This window comes from Panthera pardus, unplaced genomic scaffold (assembly GCF_024362965.1).
Source record: "Panthera pardus isolate Hobbes unplaced genomic scaffold, ASM2436296v1 HiC_scaffold_3, whole genome shotgun sequence".
In the NCBI taxonomy this organism is placed as follows: domain Eukaryota; kingdom Metazoa; phylum Chordata; class Mammalia; order Carnivora; family Felidae; genus Panthera; species Panthera pardus.
In genome coordinates, this window is record NW_026526876.1 from 16,374,320 (window position 1) to 16,395,184 (window position 20,865).

Consider the following 20,865-nt stretch of genomic DNA (forward strand, 5'->3'; position numbering starts at 1 on the left):
CACCGCCCAACTGCGAGCCGGGGCCGGGGAATCCTGGCTTCCAGACAAGTGAGGCCCCCCCACCCCCGCGGTGAACCGCGATCCAGGGGACGCTCACGGCAGGGGACGCGGGAAGGCCGATATCCCCGTCCCTTAAGACAAGCCCTCAGCCTGTGTTTCAGGCCTTTGAACTTGTCCAGGGAGACAGGACTAAGAACCGTCCCCCCAGGCACACAGCCTGCTGCACACGGCGGGGGTGGCCGGGCTGGAACGACCCAGCTGACACCACAGGCCCGGACCTTCCGTGGCTGTTCCGGCTATGTGAGCGGGCTGCCCTTTGGGGCTGGCTGGGGTAGCGGCACAGACAGGACGGAGTGAGGAGCCAGAAAACCGGGGCCACGGGGAAGGCAGCCAGGCGGGCCGGCAGACCCCAGAGAAGATGGTCTCCGGGGAAGCCCAGAGGCCAGCGCTCAGGCTCAAATGCGGAGCAAAGGGAGCCCTCTGGGAGTATCTGGCTTTAGGCCAGGTCCCATCTGATCCTGAAGTTTCGTGGAAACTTTTTTCCAAGCATTCTCACCAGAGCCACAGGAGCGGAGACCCCCAGAAGACCTAACTCAGAGGGCGACAATTCACAACGGCCCTGGGGCCCGGGAGCTCACAGAAGAGGGAAAACTGCCCATCAAATCCTCCCGCGGGGACTGAGGGTCCAACCCCTTTGGGGCCGCCCCTCAAGGCAGGCAGGACTCTGGGCCACCGGACCAGGCTGCCGGGCAGCCACTCTGCTGACCAGGAGGGGTCGCTGCTGCCCTTCGTGTCGGAGACAGAGGGCCAGGGAACCAGAGGGGGCGCCGGAGGGCCAGAAAGCTGGCCACTTCTCAGACTAGAGAGAAAACTAGTGGCCACCAGGCAACTCATTTTTAATCCCTGGTAATAATCCCCAAATGGGAAGGTTTTCCAATTTGCCTTTAGAGCCTGAAATAAAACAGCAATTTATTCCACACGTATTGTGGGTAGCCAACAAAATTATCTCCCAACTTTCCAAGAGATGATTCACCTTTGGGTTGCAATCTGGTGCCGGGGTGGGGGGGACAGGCTAGAAGCCCGCCCTGCGTCTGAAGGTGCCAGCCTACAGCGCCCCCCTCTGCACCAAGCCCCCACCTCCTAGGGGACCGGAGGGGCTGGCGGAGAGTGCAGGGCTGGGGGGGCCCAGAGCCGTCTTGAGGGAATTAACAGAGACAAAGGGAGCAGCTGAGTGTGGAGGGCACAGGCTCGATTGCTCAAGCCAGGCTGTGGCACAATGTTTACTCTGGTCCCACAGAATCTGCAGGAATGTGAACGCTGTTTACCGAAAGCCTCTCTCCAAACAGAAACCCAGCGCCCTGGCACATTCTTTTGGCTTCTCTAGTCTAATTGTCCCACAGGACAATTTAATAACTAGTATGAAGGCAAAGAGTGTTAACTGATGTGCCCCCGCCCCAAAGCAGCAGAGCCACGGCCCCGACCCGATTCCCAAACACGACTCCCACCCACTGAAGCCTGCACGTCTGCCCGCCCTGGGGAGGGGGAGAGGGGAGGGGAGAAGGGCTGCAGATGCTCTCGGTCTAAGACGAGGCGCCAGAGCGCCCCGTGCACACAGCCAGAGTGTAGATGAGGCCGGCCTTCCAGAACCCACGAAGGTGACCGCCAGCACCAGCAAAGGAGACACATAAAGGTGCTTCTGGGGCAACACGCAGCGGTGGAAAGCAATCTGTCCCCCCGCAAAGGATGGGCCGCCAGACCCTGGGGCTGAAAGGCCTTCTCTCAGGAAGGCCTCTCTGTGCAAAAGGTTCAAGCACCTGGAGATGAAGCGATTGGGCAGCAAGGTTTTGCAATCTGCTCCTGAAGACAAGTGGGGGCGGGGGCGGGACCTTGGCCTTTGACAAATCTACGCAACAGGATGTGAGTTTCAAAGATGCCCCGCTGTGAGGTGTTTAGAGCAGATCCAATAAAAAGGGGGTTCATTCATTTGCAAAGAGAAAAACCTGAGGGGAACCCACAGATGAAAGGAGGCTTGGCTGACGGTCACCGCACAAGTGTGGACCTTAACCGGAACTTCAAACACATGGAAAAACCTTAATGAAATAAAAATACTTCTAAGACGACTGCAACTGTGAACACCTTCAGGGTATCTGATGACACTAAGGGATTCCAGCTAATGTCTCGGGTGCCACACTGGTGTCATGTTTGGGGGGGGGGGGGGTTTGTTTTTTTAATAAGAGACACAACATCTAGGAGGAAGGGAATGGCAATATACGTGCATTCTTTAGGAACATGGGCCAGTATGTAAATATCAAAAAACAAAACCAGATAAAAGAGTTAAAAGTGGCTGCGGGGGAGGGGGAGGAGGAGGGGGAGGGGAGCGCAAGAGGGCAGGAAACAGCTGCAGTCTGTCAGTTTTCTAGCCGTGCTTTCTAAATCTGTGTATTATGTGAATAAAATTAAAAGTAATTAAGATAGAGGAAAAACGGAATGATGAAGTTAAATGCGAGGTGGTCTTAATGGCAGAAATGTGGCTCCAGCACCCAAGGGAACCGCTGCCGCCCGAGCCCCACTCCCCCTTCCCTGCACCCCCACACCCGGGGCCGGTCCCATCCGGGGCATCTGGGGGCGAGGGCAGGCTCCCTCGGGAGAGGCCCCCCCCTCTACCGGCAGCTGCACCCGCCAGGCCCCCCCCCTGGCCTCCCCGCAGCCCCGCTCGCGGCCGCCTGAGGACACAGCCCACGGCTCCGGGCGCCAAGCGGCAGCCTCCGTCCCTAGATCCCTAGTGGCAGGCTCCTCCTGAGTGGGCACGGCGTGTCCGGTCTCCGAGCGCCCCTCCCGCTGCCGTCGCCCGGCCCCGCTCCGTGCCGCCCAGGCCGCCTCACCTACGTCCGGGCTTCAAAAACCTGGATGGCGACCATGGTGACCCGAGAGACGGAGCCCTCGGGCCCCCCGCGAGGGGTCCTGGGAACCCCCCCACCCCAGGCCGAGGCGGAAGCCACCAGCCCCCCACCCCCCCACCCCCCCACCCCCGTGGCCTCGCCGGGCAGCACCTGTCCGTCCTCAGAAGAAGTTCTTGATCAGCGGGGTCACCATCTTTACCCACAGCTTCACCTGCCGACTCGGCTGCTCGAAGGTGGCAGACGATACCACGCCTGAGCACAGGTAGAGCTGCTCCTGCTCCTGAGGAAGACGAACAAACCATCAGGGCCTCCCGCGGCGCGGGACGGGCGACGCGACATGTGGAGCCCCCCCGGGGGCGGGAGGGGGACGCTGGCCCGTGGGCCACCCCTTCCCTGGCAAAGAAGCCCGGGAGCCCGGGCTTCTATGCTTTCGGAACGCACGGGTGTATGGAACAGGCGACACGGAGGGAAGTACAGCCGGTAGGAAAAATACTTGCAAGTGACCCCACTAAACGAGGTCACTAAACGAGGTAGAGCAACTCGCAGGCACGATTTTTAATTTTAACTTTTTAGGACTTTTTAATTTTTTTTAACGTTTATATTAATGTTTGAGACAGAGAGAAACAGAGCGCTGAGCGGGGGAGGGGCGGGGGAGACACAGAATCCGAAGCGGGCTCCAGGCTCCGAGCGGTCAGCACAGAGCCCGACGCGGGGCTCGAACTCCTCAACCGCGAGATCGTGACCTGAGCCGAAGTCGGACGCTCCAGCGACTGAGCCACCCAGGCGCCCCTCAAAGACACGAGTTTTAAACGGGACGGTTTTTCTTTTCTCAAGTCAGCAAAAAGTGGCTTTGTGATATCGTGACCCTGTGCCGACAAGAGGTCGAGGAGACAGGCGATCTCGTGCAACAGGTACGAAAGCTTTAGGAAGCTCTGCTTGCAAGAATTTATGCCAAGAAAGGGGCCCGTGAGTGACTCGATCAATGAAGCGTCCCACTCTTGATTCCAGCTCAGGTCACGATCTCACAGTTCGTGAGACTGCGCCCTACATCGGGCTCTGCACGGACGGTGCGGAGCCTGCTTGGGATTCTCTCCCTCCCTCTCTCTCTGTGCCTCGCACACTCGCTCTGTCTCTCTCTCAAAATAAACGTGTTTTTTTTTTTTTAAAGAATTTATCCCAAGAAAATAACTATGCACTCAAGATTTTTGTATGCTGATTATCTGTCACAGCAACATTCATGAATAGGGGAAAAACTGGAAACCACCTAAATGTCCAACACCAACTAGTCAAATATAATAAACCCCCAAGACAAACCAGCATTCACCACGATATAATCGTGTTCTAGAAGAACGACACAGAATATAATCCTAATGTCATTAACAAGAAACAAGCTATGCCTCTCACAGGCACAAAAAATGAGAGGGAATCCTCAGAATGCCTTCCATGAATGGAGGAGGAGGTGTCTTCTAAGTTTTCTTCACGTCCACGATGAATGTTTACTTTATATTTAAAAACAAATTAAAAAACAAAGAAGCCTTCTCTTAAGCTATGCTTAGAATCTTTGAGAGGAAGCTTTTTTTTTTTTTTTTTTAAAAACAATACACCCTCCAAGTCCTGTGTTCCCATTAATAAGGTATTTGAAGAAGCAGCGGGAAAGTGACCCTGACTGCTTCCACCACTCAGGGCTGAGAGAGCGATCCCTCTCTGGACCTTGCATCACTCCGTCTAGAAGACACCAACTTCATCATAAGGACCGACTATCCCGCAACATCATAAGGACTGGACCGACCGGCCTCGAAGGCCCCGCCCGCTGTAGCAGCAGGGGGCACCAGAGGGAGCTCGAGGAGGGCACAGCCCACGGCGCCAGGGAGCTCACGCTCCCTTCCCGGGGGCAGCGACGCCCCAGCGAGAGCAGGGCAGAGGACACCTCACCCTCCAGAACACGAGGAAGCTCTGGGAAGTGTCCACGTGGAGGGCTGCGCAGACCCGGGGCCCCAAGTGCATTTCTCCTGCATGGTTTTCAGGCTCACGGCCTTCGCCACACGGGGCAGGGCACGGGCGGCACGACTACGCCGGGTGGGCTCTTCTAGGACAGCTCTCACCCTCGGGCCTCCTAATGGCAGCAGCGAGGGCCCCAGTCTCCAGCTGGACGTGCCTGCCAGAGCCGCCTGCTGCCCGGAGGGCCGGTGTGCAGATGTCTCCACAGACCCAGCTTTGTGTGTTCAGATGGATGCTCAGCCAAGAGTTCAAGTAAATTACCAGAAACACTTAAGTTTCCTCATAGACCCCACAACGGGGCTGGAGAAGGAAGTCAGCTGATCAAGGTCACAATGCTGTTCAAGGGAGTCTTTCTTGGGTCACAAGTGGTAAACCGTGTTCTCTGAACAAAACCAGGAAGCTTTCGGTTTTTATCGTGCGTACTAAGTCAAGGGAGGGACTTCGGATTCTGATAAAAATACCTCTCTATTCCCAAGGCCCAGCGTGCTACAAATAGGACCCTTCCCAGTATCCCAAGGAGAGCGGGGACATGGGCAGCCGGGGTTTTCGGGACTTTCTGGGCTGTGGGGCCACTGTATGGCTGGGCAGCCCCAGGATCAGGCACTATACGGGCCACCTGGCAGGGTGGGGGAAGGGGGGCGAAGTCCCAGCATGCAGGCATACAGGTGGAACTGCCTAGAAATGAGTCTCTGCACTCCAAAGCCACAGAAATCAATGTGCCCCTGAGGAAGGGAAGAGCTAAGAGCTGCAACAACCCTCCCACAACCCAAAGCCCCTGGGATTCAGGTTTGGGAAGAAAAGGAAAATATCCCAAATATGTCATTTGGGGAAAGAGCTGCTGACCGCAACCCGCCCGGCTTTTCTCAAGATCCAGGATGTGGGTTCAATCCCCTTCCTTGGGCAGTGGTGAGGGGGGAGCGGCCAGTACCAGGACCCTGGGCACAGGCCTGGGGGACGCGCCCCCACAAATCAACCCAGATTGTGGAGAACTTGTCCCGGCCCGAGGCCAAGTTCACACCCACAACTCTGTGCTGACCTAGGGCGGAAGTTCACGCAAGTCCAGCAGACCCCGCCGGGGTGCGGCCCTGCCCCTCTCACACCAGTGGCCCCGACTGGAGCTTCAGCTCTGAGGCTTCCTCATTTTCTGGAAGCCTCACGGTAGCAAGAAACCTGCTGAGCAGATCGGATTCCGCACCGGCCACCCAGAACACAGCCACCGCCACTTCCTCTCGCCCCTGGTCGCAAAGGCCTTCCCGGCACCAAGGCCCCACTGGCCGCTGACAGGATTCCCAGATGGCAGAAGGCAGGTCCCAGGGAACAAGGCAGTTACCGTTTCCTTGTCCAGCAACAAAGGCTCCAACCGTTTCGCAACACTAATTCCCAAACACTGGAGAATAAAAGCTTAACAAAGTCAATAGCCGAAGCTTCTGAGGTCTGGCCTACAGCAGCGTTATCTGTATTCCTATGACTCAGGAGGGAAGCTGGCACCTTCCATGGAAAGGCTTTGCTGTAAAGGTCACAAATTCACGAGCCCACAGCACCGCCCTGGTCTCCCGCACAGGCACAGCGCTGGCGCTCTCCAAAGTCCAGCAGCACTGCCACAGGCAGGCACAGAGTCCCACGAGAGCACCAGGGAATGCTCAGGAACTTTCTGTTTTCCTCTGAATGTAAAATGAAATATTACACCACAGAAGGAGGGCCAAGACAGCTGCTGACTCTTTGGGAACCACCCTGCGACCTGCCCCGGTGAGGAAACCAGGTTCTCCCCACTGCTGCTTCGGGCCCGAGCCGGCCGGCAGCACGGGGCCCAGGGTCTCCAACCCCAGCTCAGGACAAAGGGCTGCTCTCCCCCTTCCAAGTGGGTCTTCCAAGGGAAGCAGGAGGATCCTCGATGGGCCACCTGTTCCCGATGGCCAGCATACCCCGTGCCGAACCACCAGAACACGCCCCACCCCCCATGCTCAGGACAACACTGGCCTCTCGTCGCGGACAGAGGAACAGAAGCCCTGTCCCGGCTGCGAGCAGAAGCCCTGTCCCGGCTGTGAGCACGAGGAAAATAGCACAATGGTTCCAAGACGCCGAAAGTCCCCAAGGAAAAGGGGGCCTGTTCTGCCAATCGCCATCCCCCTGCCAGGGGGAGGGAGCTGAGGCAGCCAAGGGTTTCTGCTGGGTCCCACACATCGCCCACCTCCAGACTCTGCAAACACACCACGAGGGAACCCCGCTGCTGGCTGGCACACTTCCAGACCCTCCCCATCACCTCCTGCGCCTTCAATCCCAAGCCAGAGCACTACCAAAGGAAACCACCGGGGAGTGAGACGGAACCCAGGTGATCGGTGCACAGGGACGCTAGGGCGTATGAACCTAGGAGCAGGACTGTCCAAGCCCTGGCAAGGACTCAGTTCTCCACGAAGCCCCTCTGCACTGGCACTCAGGGCTCCTTACGAGCTCTGCCTCTTCTCTGCGTCCCCTGGCAGAGACACTGACTCCCGGAGTACCCTTCCTGCCTGTGTGGCAAGCCTTCCTGCTGAGGCTGCTCGCCCGAGGCCCCGGGGCCCGAGTGAGCCTGGCTCCTCCCCCTGGTGGCCCTTCACACGGACGTGCGTTCTTACAAGAGGCTGGGGACCACAAGGGATTCCTAATCTGCGTCCATGTCCCAGTGAGAAAACAATGCTCTCCTCCCGCACTGAAAGGATCCCCCCGGGGCTGTGGGGTAGGGGCCCCTCTGGGGAGCGGCCACATCTCAGGGCGGCCCGCAGCAGGTTTCTCTCGGGACCGCCACCAGCAGACTGGGAGGACTCGCTTCTTTCTCACGCGGGAGGCGATGGCGGAGACGGCTCTCGGGGGACCCGGTGAGGTGAGCAGGGCCGAGCACCCAGCTACCCACCCCTCGCCCCAGGAAATCCCACTCGTCCCAACCAACCTGGTGAAGCTGCTGCTGCAGGGCCCGGCTCTCCGTCACTATGGCGATCTGGGCCTCCAGGTCCCGGTGAACTGACCTGTACCCAAAATTAGGAGAGCCAATCAACGTGAGGCAGGGCAGGCTGCTCCCTGCCAGGTACAGCCAGAGGCCTGCAGGGAAAAGGAAACGTGCAGACAGGAAATGAGCATCTGCTGAGAGCCTCTCCATGCTTCGCTTCGTTCAACCTAAGGGAAAAGCAGCCCTGCCGGGAAGGAGCGGTCGGGCAGGACGTGCTCTCCGCCCGGGCGCTGTCAGGAGGGCAAGGACCCCCGGCGTTCCCAGGAGACCGCCTCCTCCTCTCTTACCCAAGCACGGCGAGAAGTGGGCTCTCCAGGGAACCCCGAGGCCGCTGCTCAGGTTCCGCTCTCACGGCCCCGTGCGGCAGCCCCTCCCGGAGACCTCAGGGCCCCTAGGCCCCCCTCCGAACTGCCTCAGCCACATCTTGGCCACTGAGACGCGGAACCCACCCTGGCCAGAGGCTCCACGGTCCCGCCACGAGCACTGAGGGGACGAAGTAAGTGCACCAGAGTCCAGTCCGTACCTGCTTCTTGGGAAAGACACCCCCCCTGTGCTAAGAAGGTGGACGAGGGAATGGTGGCTCATCCACCCAAGCCCGCAGGCGCGGGGCTGTCCCACGCGTGTGACAGAGGCTCTTGGTAAGCACAGGTTACTCCGTTCTGCACCCCTTCCCACCTAGGGACACGCGATTCTCCGACTCAGGCTGCCGACACACCACGCCCAAAGGGACACCAGAAGTGAGTGCCTGCTGGGGACCCGGGGACATCCAACCAGACAGGCAAAGCCCACGAGAGGCCAGCAGAGGAGAGAGCCCAAGAGGCGCCGTAAGCTTCCGTCCCACCCCAGAGAACACTGCTCCCCCTATCTTGCCAGGAGATGAGCCAGCCGACGGCACAGCCAGAGAAAAGGCCGGGCACAGGATGAGGCGATGGGGGGTACAGGGTCCTGCCTCGTCAGACAACAGGCAGGTCTTCCACTGTGTCCTCCCATCCCGAGTCCCAATGCCTGCCTGGACGGCCCAGTGCCCATCACAACTACTTCTGAAAAGACTGTCCCAAACCTGACCTCCCCGGGACATCTACTGCCCTAGACTTCCTTCCTCCTACGCGACCCCAGACCTGGGTCTGGCCCCCGTCTTTTCCTGCACGTTACACCCAGGACGCTCAGCCCAGAAAACCCAGCCCAACATCCGGTGCCCAAGTTGGCCGCGGCTCCCCCGCAGGGTTCCCCTGCTCAGGGCCAGCCTCCTCACACCCTCCCACCGCCGCTGGTCCCTCCTCTGCCAACACGGCCCTTTCAAAGGGCCCACGGGCGCGCATGACCATCGTGAGCGAATCAACGACGTGTACTACACGCCAAGGAGCCTAAAATAGAAGGCCATTTCCTAATTCTCACTCAGAGCAAGAGCATTTCCAAGAATATCTTGGGTAAGAGATGACGGTGCTCTGCTGCCTGTTCCTGTAATGTGCTCGACCCTCCCCCCGGCCCCCCCACACACAGGGGCCACATCAAAGCTGCTCGCCTGCCTGTATCGCTCAGGCAACTGCACCGTCCCATGGGGCCACTGCCGCACAGGCAACCACTCGGCTCCCCTTATCTCGTGTCAAGAGACCACGGGGTGGGCCAGATGCCCAGCGAGGTCCACTGGAATGGCTGTGCCTCGGCCACTGCAGTTCTGGCTCTCTGCCTACGCCAGGCTCCGCCTCCCCTGCCCCTCCTCTCCACGCAGCCTGGAGCTGGGGGGACAGGGCCAGGGACAGAGGAAAGGCCGCCTGCCATTGCTGTTCCAACTCTTGTGATGGGCTCAGAAAGACTGAAAGGCACCGGGACTGCTGAGTGCCACCCATCCAGCTGGCTCTCCCAAGCCCACTCTGATGGGACAGGGCCAGTGAGCGGTAGGGAGGCCCGACCCCAGCTAAGGCTGATGTGAACCAGGCCATCCTGAGTGTGTCCATCCAAGGCTCCTGGACTGCAGGGCCCGGCGGGGAAGGCCGACAGGACCCGGTCCTGTGTGTACTTTTTATTCCTGAAATCTGCCTAAACGTAGACGGCTTCCTCCTGAGGCAACCTAGGGGCCAGCCATGGGAGGTGGGCGGCCCATCCCCGGCCCCCTCTGACAGCTCCTCGTGCCCGCCACCGCTCCCCAGCCTGCTTTCACTACCGGCCCCTGAAGAGCTTCCGTAGACCCGTTTTTCCTAATCGCCAACCCCGAAAGCTCTCTTGTTCTCTGATGAAGGGGAGCACGCAGCCTGTGACCGCCCCACCACCTTCCTCTGTAGGCCCACGTGGACCAGCATAAAGACCACAGATGGCAAGGCCCCGCTGTACCCGTGCCTCAGGGGCTCAGGACGCAGCCCCAGGAACAGCCAGCCCCTCTGGGTGCAAAGCTCCACAAGGCGGATGTCTAACCCCTGGGCCAGGCCCCCAGGACAGTGGGAAACTTTCATTCGGGCAGGAGCTACAGCGGGTGCATCCCTGCTCCGGGCCTGAGCGGGGGAGGGGCGGGGGCTCAGGGCACTTCCCAGCAGGGCCATGAGCCTGTTATCAAGGCCGGGGCCTGACCTTTGTGCTAAACACCAATCACTCTACGACCTACCACACTCTGCAGCCGAAGGGACCATACTGACAGCACAGAGGGGACTGGCTGGGGACGGTCATCAGGCCCTGAGAGAGCATCCTGGGGCGGGGGGGGGGGGGGGGGGACGCAGACGACTGGACTGAGACCCAAGGCTACTGCTGGCTCTAGGCTCTAGAAGGAGAACCCCTACTCCCCCCACCCCCACCGCCCCTGGGGCCACCTCTGCTGCTCTGCCTGCACCTCCAGTCCCTTCAGCACGCGGTCCCAGCATCGTGCCACAGAGTAAACCTGGTGACTTGATGGCTCCCACGGTGCTCACTCACCGGGCCTCTGGGCCTTCCTGATGGGCCCCGGCCACCTGCCAGCCTCACCGCCCCCCACGGCCGCCCCCCTCACTCGTCATGCCTCTCGAGGTCTCGGGGCTTCACATTCCTGCTCCCTCTGCCCGGACCCTTGGGCCGGGGACTGCGTTCAGTGTCCCGTCCACAGAGAGGCCTTCACGACACCCCCATTTAACAGATCTGTTCCCTCCCCTTGCTCTGGTCTTCTCCATAACCCTCTCCACCACTGGACATTGTATCTGAATAGAGTCATCGGCCCATTATTTGTTTCCTATTAAACCAGACATCCTGAGAGGACAGGGGCTTTGTCTTGTCCCCAGTGACTTATTCCCAACCTCAAATGCTGCCTGGCACACAGCAGACACTCAATAAATATTTGTTTAAACAAATGAGGCCGAAAGTGCATCTTCTGACACATGATGATGAAGTACAAAAAGCTCTGAGTTCTAAAGCGAGAGCTCAGGAACGCTTCTGAGTATCACTCCAAGGAAACATTTTTTTTTTATCTTTTTTTTTACATTTATTTATTTTTGAGAAACAGAGTGAGACAAAGCGTGAGCGGGGCAGGGGCAGAGAGAGAAGGAGACACAGAACCTGAAGCAGGCTCCAGGCTCTGAGCAAGCGGTCAGCACAGAGCCCGACGCGGGGCTCGAACCCACGAACCGTGAGATCGTGACCTGAGCCGAACTCGGACGCTCAACCGACTGAGCCACCCAGGCGCCCCAAAAAATTTGAACTTATGCACCCTCCTTCATCTCTGCCACAATATTTGGCAATAAATTTCAGAGGCTCTCAGACCCGTATAAAAATAACAGGGAACAGGAGACATCACAGCCTTGCGCTCAGAGGAATAAGCACCCGCCTGTTACACTCCGGGCCACAAAGAGGCTGTCTGCCCTGGTGTGCACCTGCCGGCGCCCAGGTGAGACACACGTGCCCTGGGCACACAGGGCGCGGCTGCCCGGCCTGCTCTGCAAGCTCACCTTTGGGCACTAGGCCAACCGGCAGCCTGTCGGGAAAGCAGTAAAAATAGTGACAATTCTCACAATCATTAACAGATTCCTCTGTCAGCAGGAGCCAGAAATCTCTTAATCCCACGGCCCTGCCCCGCCCTAGCCACACACCATGCTCTCAGTGCTAGGATACCACACCCAGATGAAATCGAAGCCGACACCTCAAAACTCATTTTCTGATCCTGCCCCTGAAATGTCCTCCGGCGTGGACGTGGCCCCTGCCCGACGGGGCTGCGGCAAGGCCTGGGAAGCCGCGTGCCTCTTGCTCCAGCCAGAAGCCCCACAATGGGACAGCAGATCAGGCCACTCCCCTGCTGGAAGCGGGAGAGGTGAGAAGCAGGCCACACACATACACACACACACACACACACACACACACACACACACACACGGCACCCTCACTCAGGCACCCCTGGGGCTGCTGCCTCTCCAAGACCTCAAGAGGTTAGCTTGTTGGCACGGCACGTGGCCCATCCGGTGCTGACGACCGCCGAGAAGGCCACTCTGCACCCGGCCCCTGTACCCCACTCTCCACCAGGATCGGGTTCCAAAGGGGAACCCCTGTAGCAGCCGAGGTGTCCTTCGGTAGGTGGGTGGAGAAATAAACTGTGGTCCGTCCAGACAACGAATGTTACTTAGCACTAAATGCCAAGAGCTGTGAAGCCACGAAAAGACGTGGGGTTTAAGAACCTTAAACGCACCTCACTAAGTGAAAGAAGCCAGTCTGAAAAAGCCACGGGCTGTGTGATTCCAACTGTATGACATTCTGGAAAAGGTGAAAACATGGAAACAGTGAAAGGACCAGCGGCTGCCAGGGTCTGGGGGGAAATGGGAGGGACGGACAGGAAGCACGGAGGGTGTTTAGGGCAGTGAAACCCTCCGTATGATACAGTGACAATGGGCACATGTCCTCCTCCGTGGGAACTCATGAATGCACAAGACGAGCCTCAATATACAGCGTGGACTCTGGGTGACAGCACGTGTCGACGTCAGCTGATCGGTGAGAATGATTGTGCCTTTCTGGTACCGGATGCTGACGGGAGGGGGGAGGCTGCGCGTAGGGGGAGGGGGGCGGGGTGTGCCTTCCTCTCAATTTTGCTCTGAACCCAAACCGCTCTAAAAAAAAAAATTAAGTCTCCTGGAAGTAAATACACGAAATAAGAATGCAAATTGTCACTTAAAAGGGAAAAAATAATTCCTTAAGCCGTGAAGGGCCACGCTGGGCACTAACGCCCACGCAGTAAACCGGAGCGGGTATGGAAAGAAGAAACGTGGCTGGACGCCCGGCGTCTCTTCAGGTGAGCCGCAGGCAGCACTCGTGGTGTATCCTGCTCGCGGAACCTCGCCCAGGCTTCCAGACTCCAAGTCTGGGGCCTCCCCAGCAGATCACACGCACACAGGGGCCTCCTCAGCATTCCGAATGGGCGGCCTTTGCAAAACCCCGAAGGACACTAGACAAACCACGTGGCAAAACTCTCTGGGGTACGTGCCTTCGGACAGCGGAAGGTTTCTCTGATACTTTGAGGCAATGTGAAAATGGGGTAGAAGGGCACCCGGGGGCTCAGTCGGTCGAGCGGCCGACTCTCGATTTCAGCTCGGGTCGTGATCCCGGGCTCGTGAGACCCAGCCCTGGGTCGGGCTCCTCAGTGAGCACGGAACCTGCTGGGGATTCTGGCTCTCTCTCCCTCTGCCCCTCCCCTGCACACTCTCTCCCTCTCTCCAAAATAAAAAAATAAAAATAGATAAATAGATAAAACACAGTAAAAAAATGTTTTAAGCGATCTATGCTCCAGTCTGCTATGGGATCGGCCGAGCGTGCCAGTGAAACACGCCTCTACTCAGGAGCCCACCGACCAGAACAAGTGCCGTTTCCACAGCTCCCTTGCTCCCTCTCTCCAATGACGCCTCTGAACCACCGCGTGACATCCTCACACTCGATAGGCAGGAGAAGGCTGGAGGACGCCCCCCCAGCCCTTGGAACTCCCTGCCATTCCCTGGCACCTGCTGACCGGTACGGTCACTTCCATGAGAGGATGCCACCTCCCCCCCCACCCCGGCCCGTTAGCTTCCTGCGGGCAGGGACCACGCAGACTGTTCCTGCATCGTCACACTCACGAGGCCACCGGTAGGTTCAACGCAGAGCCCCTCCCTGCCCGACTCCTAGGGGGCGCGGCGCTGTTGGACCCACAAGGATATGCACGCGGCGAACGTGGGGTCCAGCTCCCTCTCCTCACCGAGGGCTTCTGGGAGCATGAGGAGTCGAGATCAGCCAGGCCCGTCCTGCGGGGGCCTGGATCAGCCCATCGGGGTACCGGCTACTCAGCCATCGACAGAACGAACAGACGCTCCACTTGTCCCCGGGCACAGGCCTGGCCGAGAGTAGACAGCAAACCCAGCCCTCTCCCCCACCCACACACCTGGGCTGCCTGCTCCTCTCGGAGGCCGCTTCGGGGAGAGTGAGCATCCAGGGATGAGCCAGAAAAGGGGGCTGACTTAGGACCCCCGGCCAGTACCAATCACAGTCACAGGAGAGGACCCTGGGCTCTCCAGCACGGAGGGATCTCTGACCCCTGGCTCCTCCTCACGGGCCCATCCCCCATTCTGTTTCTCACACACGTGCCCTGGGATCCCCGCCTTCCCCACTAACCCAGTGCTCCCAGGAGTGCAGGGCCCCACCCGAGGCGGGGGGGCGGGGGGGGGGGGGGCGGGGAGGAACATGCCAGTCCGGGAAAAGGCGAGACGCACTGGAAAAGCCAGTTGGGTGTTTCTGTTTCAACGGTAACCGGGGAGTCGCTGCACGTTTATCAGCGCGGCTTCAGGGAAATAACCCCCAGCCCGGTCACAACTGTCAGGCCAGGCTGAGCTGGGAGCCCTGAATGCCAAGGGACCTCCTCGCTGATCTCACCACGGGACAGACCGGGAGCGGGCGCCGTCTAGGCGGACCCCACACAGCTCCCCAGGTACTCGCGTCCTCTCGGAAAAACAAAGCTTCTCCCGCCGTCCAGCTGTCCGTCTTCGATACCCCACACCGAGGCACCGTTGTTATTCTCAGAAGTAACGAAACCAACCCTGAGATACTTCCCACACCCTCGCTGGCTTAGCCCCACCTGTGCGGCTCAGCCCACCAGCGCCAGCACTCAGGGACAGTTCACTTCCACACCCAGGGCCTCCGAGCAGGAAGCGGGAACCACCCTCGAGGCCAGAAGCTTCACCCTTCTGAGCTGTGACAGTGATTCTTGAGACATCAGAAACTGGAGAGGTTTTTTTTTTTTTGAATGCCGTATTGGATTCGTCCCCGAGAGAGCTGGATGCAGGTCTAGGGCAACCTGAGCGTCAGTATTTATCAAGTACCCACGGGTGAAGAGCACCGACGTAACAGAAAAAGAGTCCCACCCAATGATCCCCAAGGGACCTCAAATCTAAACAACACAGACAAGCGGCCGTGGCTGTCTGCAGCCCGGACTCCCAGTCCGGGACCAGAGGTCAAGGTACCGCCGTCCGCTCCCTCCTCGACCAGCCCTTGCGCAAGACTCCAGGGCCAGCACGAGAGCACAAGGGGCCTCCGGACCACCAAAGAGAAGCCAGAAAAGCCACGTCCGTCACTCGTGGCCGGGGGCTCTCTGCGCCAGTCACTCTTCCTTCAAACACAGGACTATGACCCGTGGAGCATGGGAAGGAGTGACTACACGTGAGGCAGGTGCCCTCGAGGCATCAAGCAGCAGCGGGGACCATCCCTCCGCGAAGCACACGGTTTTAAACCCGTTTATCCCCGTCTCAGACCACATTCCTGGGATTACGGCACGTGTGGGCTGCCCCAGCAATGCACACCCATGCCTGCGGGGGACCATAACCCACACACGGTTCGGACCACGGACCACGGCCCACGTGGGGGCAGCGCTGTGTGGCTAAAAACGGAAAGGACGGGGCCTCGATCTTCACAGCTATGAAAAAAAGAGGAAGATTCACACGAGGAAAACGAACCGCGGTGGCGAGGCAAAGACTGAAAACCGGGCTGTTTAATGCCAAATAAACAACGCCTCACGAACCCTCCGTCCCCGAGGAGGGCACGGCCAACGCGGGAAAACTCCGATGACCAAGAGAAGGCGACATCACGCACCTCTTCACCCATCTGAGAAGTTGCGTGTACGCTCTCTAAAAGAGCCGCCCCAGCCACGGGAGGTTTTAACTTCCGGGCGCAAAGAGGGAGAAACCGGCACAACCGAAACGCGCTCAGATACGAGGCTGCGGCACGGGCGCCCCGGCGGCTGGGAGCCCAGGACAGGAGGAGGGCCGAGCGCTGGCGAACGGGCGAGCCCCGCCGCCGCCGCGTACCTTTGGCGTGGAACGTCCAGCCCCTCCGCCAGTACTCCTGCAGCCGCACCCGCTCCTGCTGCCCCAGGCTGCACACCTCGCCGTAGAACTGCCGCTCGATGTGCACGTAGGCGGCCGGGATGGCACCCGCCACCCCCTTGGCCCCGAAGAAGCCGTTCACCTCCGGGGAGGCCAGCAGGATCTGGTACTCGGCCCGCGTGCCCAAGACCAGGTCCATGTAGGCCTGGGTCAGGTTGAAGTAGCCAGTGGTGAGGTAGACCTTGGCGCCTCGCTCGGCCTCCGTCAGCAGGGTCTCGGTGACGATCTCGTCAATCTGGATCTCAAAGGGCTTCATCTGGATCAGGGGGTAAATCCAGGTGTCGGGGGCCGGCCTCCGGTCACCAGCAGCTGCCGCGTCCTCCTGGGTCAAGAGGGAGTCGCCGTGGAAGGTCTGGGCGTGCAGCACTTGCTGGCGGGCCTTGGCCGAGTTGATCACATCCATAACCCTCTTGTTGGCCGCCCTGCAGTATGCGGCCCGGTCACCTGCAGGGACACAGGGAGGGAGGAAAGCGGAGGCTCCGGACTCCTGCCTGGCACGGGGACGCGGCACGAGACAGGCAAGCGCAGATGCCCCAACTGACCATCTAGCGACACGCTCCCGCGGAGCGCAGGCAGCAGGCCGCAAGCAAGGCTCCCCCGTGGACAGAAACGTCCGAGGAGAGCCCACACAGAGCCTGCGCCAGGGGACGTAGAAGGCCTCTGTCAGTTCCACGTACTCGAAGTTCAAAAACAGACCAGACTACTTGAGGGGGACAGAAACGAGGGGAGCGGGACCTTGGGACGCGGTGCCTGGGAAGGGCCTGTGACGCACACGCTCCCGACCCGCACGCCGGGGGCTGGCGCTCAGCATGCAGGCTGCACCTGAGCGAGAGCGTTTAACAAAGGCGCGTGTGGGTGTGCGAACCACAGAGCGTGGGCACAACTGCGGGCCGAGCGAGCTCCACACGGTGGGAGCGGGGCCCTTGAGGTACAGTGTGGGGACAGACAGGCTCGGGGCCCCGCGTGTCTACACGAGACACTGGTGGCGAGCGGCCGTCTGGACACACCGGACAGACGAGAGATGACCATAAAGGCTATCGGAAGGCGAACGCTAACGAGTCAGCATCCGACCTGAGCAGTCGGGGTAAGACCACAAGCCCAGCAGGAGCAGGGAGAGAATGAAGCGCGGAAGGGAACAGAACAGGACACTGAGTGTCAGTGCTGTGCAAAGCCGGCCTTCTGGGGAGATGAGGTGACAGCAGGCCCCAGGCAACACTGAGCCAAGCGCCCGAGAGGAACGGACCAGGACGGCCGTCCCGGTCCTTATTTGCTCCCACGCCTGAGCGCCTTTGGGGGTGGGCTCCGGGACAAGAAGGGGTGCTCTGCGCAAACCGTGTCACGGTGACAGCAGCACCCACACGGGAGGAGGTGCCACCCACCACAGGAGGTCTCAGGCTGTCCTTCTGAGTGTCGTGAGTGTCCCCCGCATCCCTCCGAGCCACTGTGGTCCCCAGAGCACATCTGTGCAGGCCCGGCCGCCCCCACCTGCCCCCTTTGCGTGTTGACTCATCCTTCCCAGAACGCGGGGCCCTCTTCTCTGCATATTCATGCCTGGCCTGTAAAGTCAGACCAGGGGTCAGCCGATGTTTCCTGTATGGGCCAGATAGCTGAGTATTTCAGGCTCTGTGAGCCAAAGGGCAAAACTGAGGATAACACGTAGGTATTCGTATGACAAGAGAGAAAACAAATTTCCACAATTTTTTTTTATTGATGAAAATGGAAAATACCATAGTAATAACCGAGCGTCCAGGCCGGCAGCAGGCAGGGCAGGCACCCGGCTCACAGACTAGCGCCCTGGACAGGGGCTCTTGTCCTTATACGGTCAGGGCTTACCCCTCCCCACGCTGCTGACACTGTTGCAAATTCAGCAGCAGGCCTTCCCAAAGGCCACCAGGAAGCCACAGGAATCACAGGAATGCAAATGCCCCCAGAACGCTAGCTGCCAGGGTTTGCCTGTCTCCAGGGAGCAGAGCTGAGGGCTCTCCCATTTCACTTTCCAGGCAGGAGGCCACAGGCCTCCGCGGAGCTGAGAGCCACAGAGCCTCTCGCTCCCCGCTGGGGAACTGGCCCCGGGGAGGGCTGCTTCCTGTAAGCGCAGGCCAGACCCCTGGTCCCCTCCCCCAGGCACCGGCTGAAGCCCGCCCTCCCGCCTTCCCTGGACCCACAGAGCAGCACCGATGGCCTGTGAGTCACCTCTGGCGGCAGAGACACAAGCAGAACGAGGCTCTGCCACCCGAGGGTCGCCAGCCCGCAGCCAGGCCGCCAGAGGCGTGCTCGCCACGGCCCGCGGCCCCGCCCGCCAGCTCAGGAGGGCAGCGGAGCCCAGGACCCTACCTTTGTAAGGATGCACCATCCCTTCCACCACCTGCACCGTGTCATCGCCCTGCAACTGCAGGGACACGTCCCCCACCGCATCCACCAGCTCCGTGAAGAAGTCCGCGATCTCGGGGCAGTCCTGCAAGAACACGTAGCGGTCCTGGCGGTTGGTGAAGTAGGCGTCGCTCAGGTTCGCGCTGCAGGGAGGAAAGAAGCAGCTGAGGACTCGGGCAGGACCGCGGCGGGTCCCGGGGAACCAGCAGGGACGGGGCAGTGACAAACACGGACGAGGACCCCACGGCAGAGACCGAGTTACCAGCAGCTCCCCTGAGCGTGAGGTGACACAAAGGAGGGAGCCGCAGAGCCCCGCCCCTCAGAGTCGACAATCAGCTGAGAGGAGAACGCCACTTATAAAGCCAACTACCCCACAGGGCTCGTCACCGACGCCCGGGCTTTAGAATCAGAAGATGTGGACCCGCCATTCCGGCTTGTTCTTCCTGTGTCACTGGTCTAGTCTCCCGTGGATACAGCGAGGAGAGCACGACGCGGGTCTCCGCGGGGGTCACAGCGACAGCACACACAGGGCGCAGGGCGGGGCCTGGCAGCCACCAAGCGCTCTGCAAGCCGCGGCTCCCTCCTGACGGCCCTTGGCGGGCCTCCCGCTGCCACAGCAGACGCGCTGCCGCGGAAGACACTGACACGGTGTGACGACTAGACCAGAAACGTACGACCACGTTCTCGGAGGCTTACGAAGATGGGTCTTCCCTTCTCTGTGTTCTGCAAACCTCTGCCCTGGACGATATCAAGGGGAGGTCCCGGACGGAAGGCAGCAAACTAACCCACTCAAGATGACGTTGTTGTCAAAGAGGTACACCTTAATGTGCTGCAGGCCGATAGTCTCATTGAAGCGCTCGGGGATCAGGAGCCGGAGAAGCCCACGGAGGTTAGGCGTGTGGAAGAGGGAGACGCGAACCTGCTCTGGAAATCTCTGCAGCAGCGGGAGCAGCATCGTACGTGAGTTCTTCCTACCTAAACACGTGGGCAAGCGGTAAGGACGAGGACGGGGATTCACACCAGGAAAAACACCCCGCCTGCCGGGGGGAACCACCTACCGCCCGTCACAATCGGCCAGAACCCCTGGTGCCATCGCGAGCCCGAGGGGCTCAGACCGAATTCAGCTCTGGACACCACCACGTCTCAGACCAAGACTGGAGCGGTCGGTGCAGCAGACCTGCCATTTGGGCACCCAGCACCCATTCACCCCACCCCACCCCCGCCCCGGGAACTGTACCCAAGTCCCTCCCAGGGGTACCACCCGCTCCACTCTCGGCATATCTACTCGGCGTAAAGAGGGCTCCACCCACCCTGAACCCTCACCCCAGCTCCACGGGAGGGCACCCGGGCCCAGGCGGGGCCGGTCAGCGCGAGACAAGGACAAGATGTCACGGCCAGATGGGCCTGGGGCCGCCAAGGGCCACCGCGTGGAGCCTGAGAATAAAGCCAGCCCAAAGGAAGGAGGGCCAGCAGATGGGTCCTGGTGAACACCCAACCCCCCAAATCAACCTGCCCAGAGCAGGTCAGTCACGGGAGTCAAAAACAGTCTCTTTTTTGCCTAAGTTGTTTTTCCTTGGGCTTCCAGTCACTTGCTACGGAAGGAATGCTGATACTCTGGGCTGTCTTCAAACAGCCTTGCCTCTGCCCGGGACGGGGGAGACGAGAGCATAACTCGTGAAACAGGCTCCAAAAGAGGCAAACTCGGGCAGGGAATGTGTCAGACCTACCTCTTGAGCCCCGTGTAAAGTCCAAGAGAATGGACACCTTGAGGTCTGAAGGAAACTTTGCTTGGAGTGACTTTTCTAGAGTGCTTTCCAGGCAATCTACCTACCGAGGAGAGAACCCAAAAGAACAAAAGTATGAGATCCAAAAAGATGATTATGTATTAAAAAAAGGATCTACTTTCCAGGTAACGCGCGCCCCCTCCCCGCTGCGCCCAGTCCTCTCGGAACACACACACACACACACACACACACACGCACACGCACACGCACACGTGCCCCGAGTGCTCAAGAGTCCGTACCACAGAGACCAGTAATAGTAACCAGGCGACGCCACCTGGCACCCTTCTCCAGCCGGGCCTTAAGAAAGAGAGGGTCTGTGGGTCAGAGACGCGTTGCCCAAGCAGTCTGGACCTTGCCACTCTTGGAAAGGCTAAGAAAGACACCAGTGCTCGCACATTTCAACGGACAATCCCCACCGCCACACAGCAAACAGTGCCTACACGCGGAGAGCACTTGGTAAATATTTGCCGAGCCGATGAATCCAACACAAC

The 20,865-nt window shown here is 59.7% G+C and overlaps 1 protein-coding gene across 2 annotated transcripts in view; it reads right to left on the reverse strand.

Moving 5' to 3' along the window:
• Nucleotides 1–20,865, reverse strand: part of PGS1 (phosphatidylglycerophosphate synthase 1) — a 35,423-nt gene that overhangs the window by 1,084 nt on the left and 13,474 nt on the right. Inside the window, exons 4-9 of one of the 2 annotated variants that reach the window (XM_053893208.1) lie at nt 20,314–20,417; nt 19,376–19,561; nt 18,555–18,733; nt 16,143–16,664; nt 7,822–7,970; nt 3,051–3,180 (exon numbers count right to left, since the gene is read on the reverse strand). In XM_053893208.1, the coding sequence (XP_053749183.1) occupies nt 3,061–3,180; nt 7,822–7,970; nt 16,143–16,664; nt 18,555–18,733; nt 19,376–19,561; nt 20,314–20,417 (1,260 nt within the window). In that variant the 3' untranslated portion in view covers nt 3,051–3,060. Of the gene's footprint in view, nt 1–3,050; nt 3,181–7,821; nt 7,971–16,142; nt 16,665–18,554; nt 18,734–19,375; nt 19,562–20,313; nt 20,418–20,865 lie in introns of those variants that run through there. The other variant, XM_053893209.1, reaches the window with a different exon arrangement.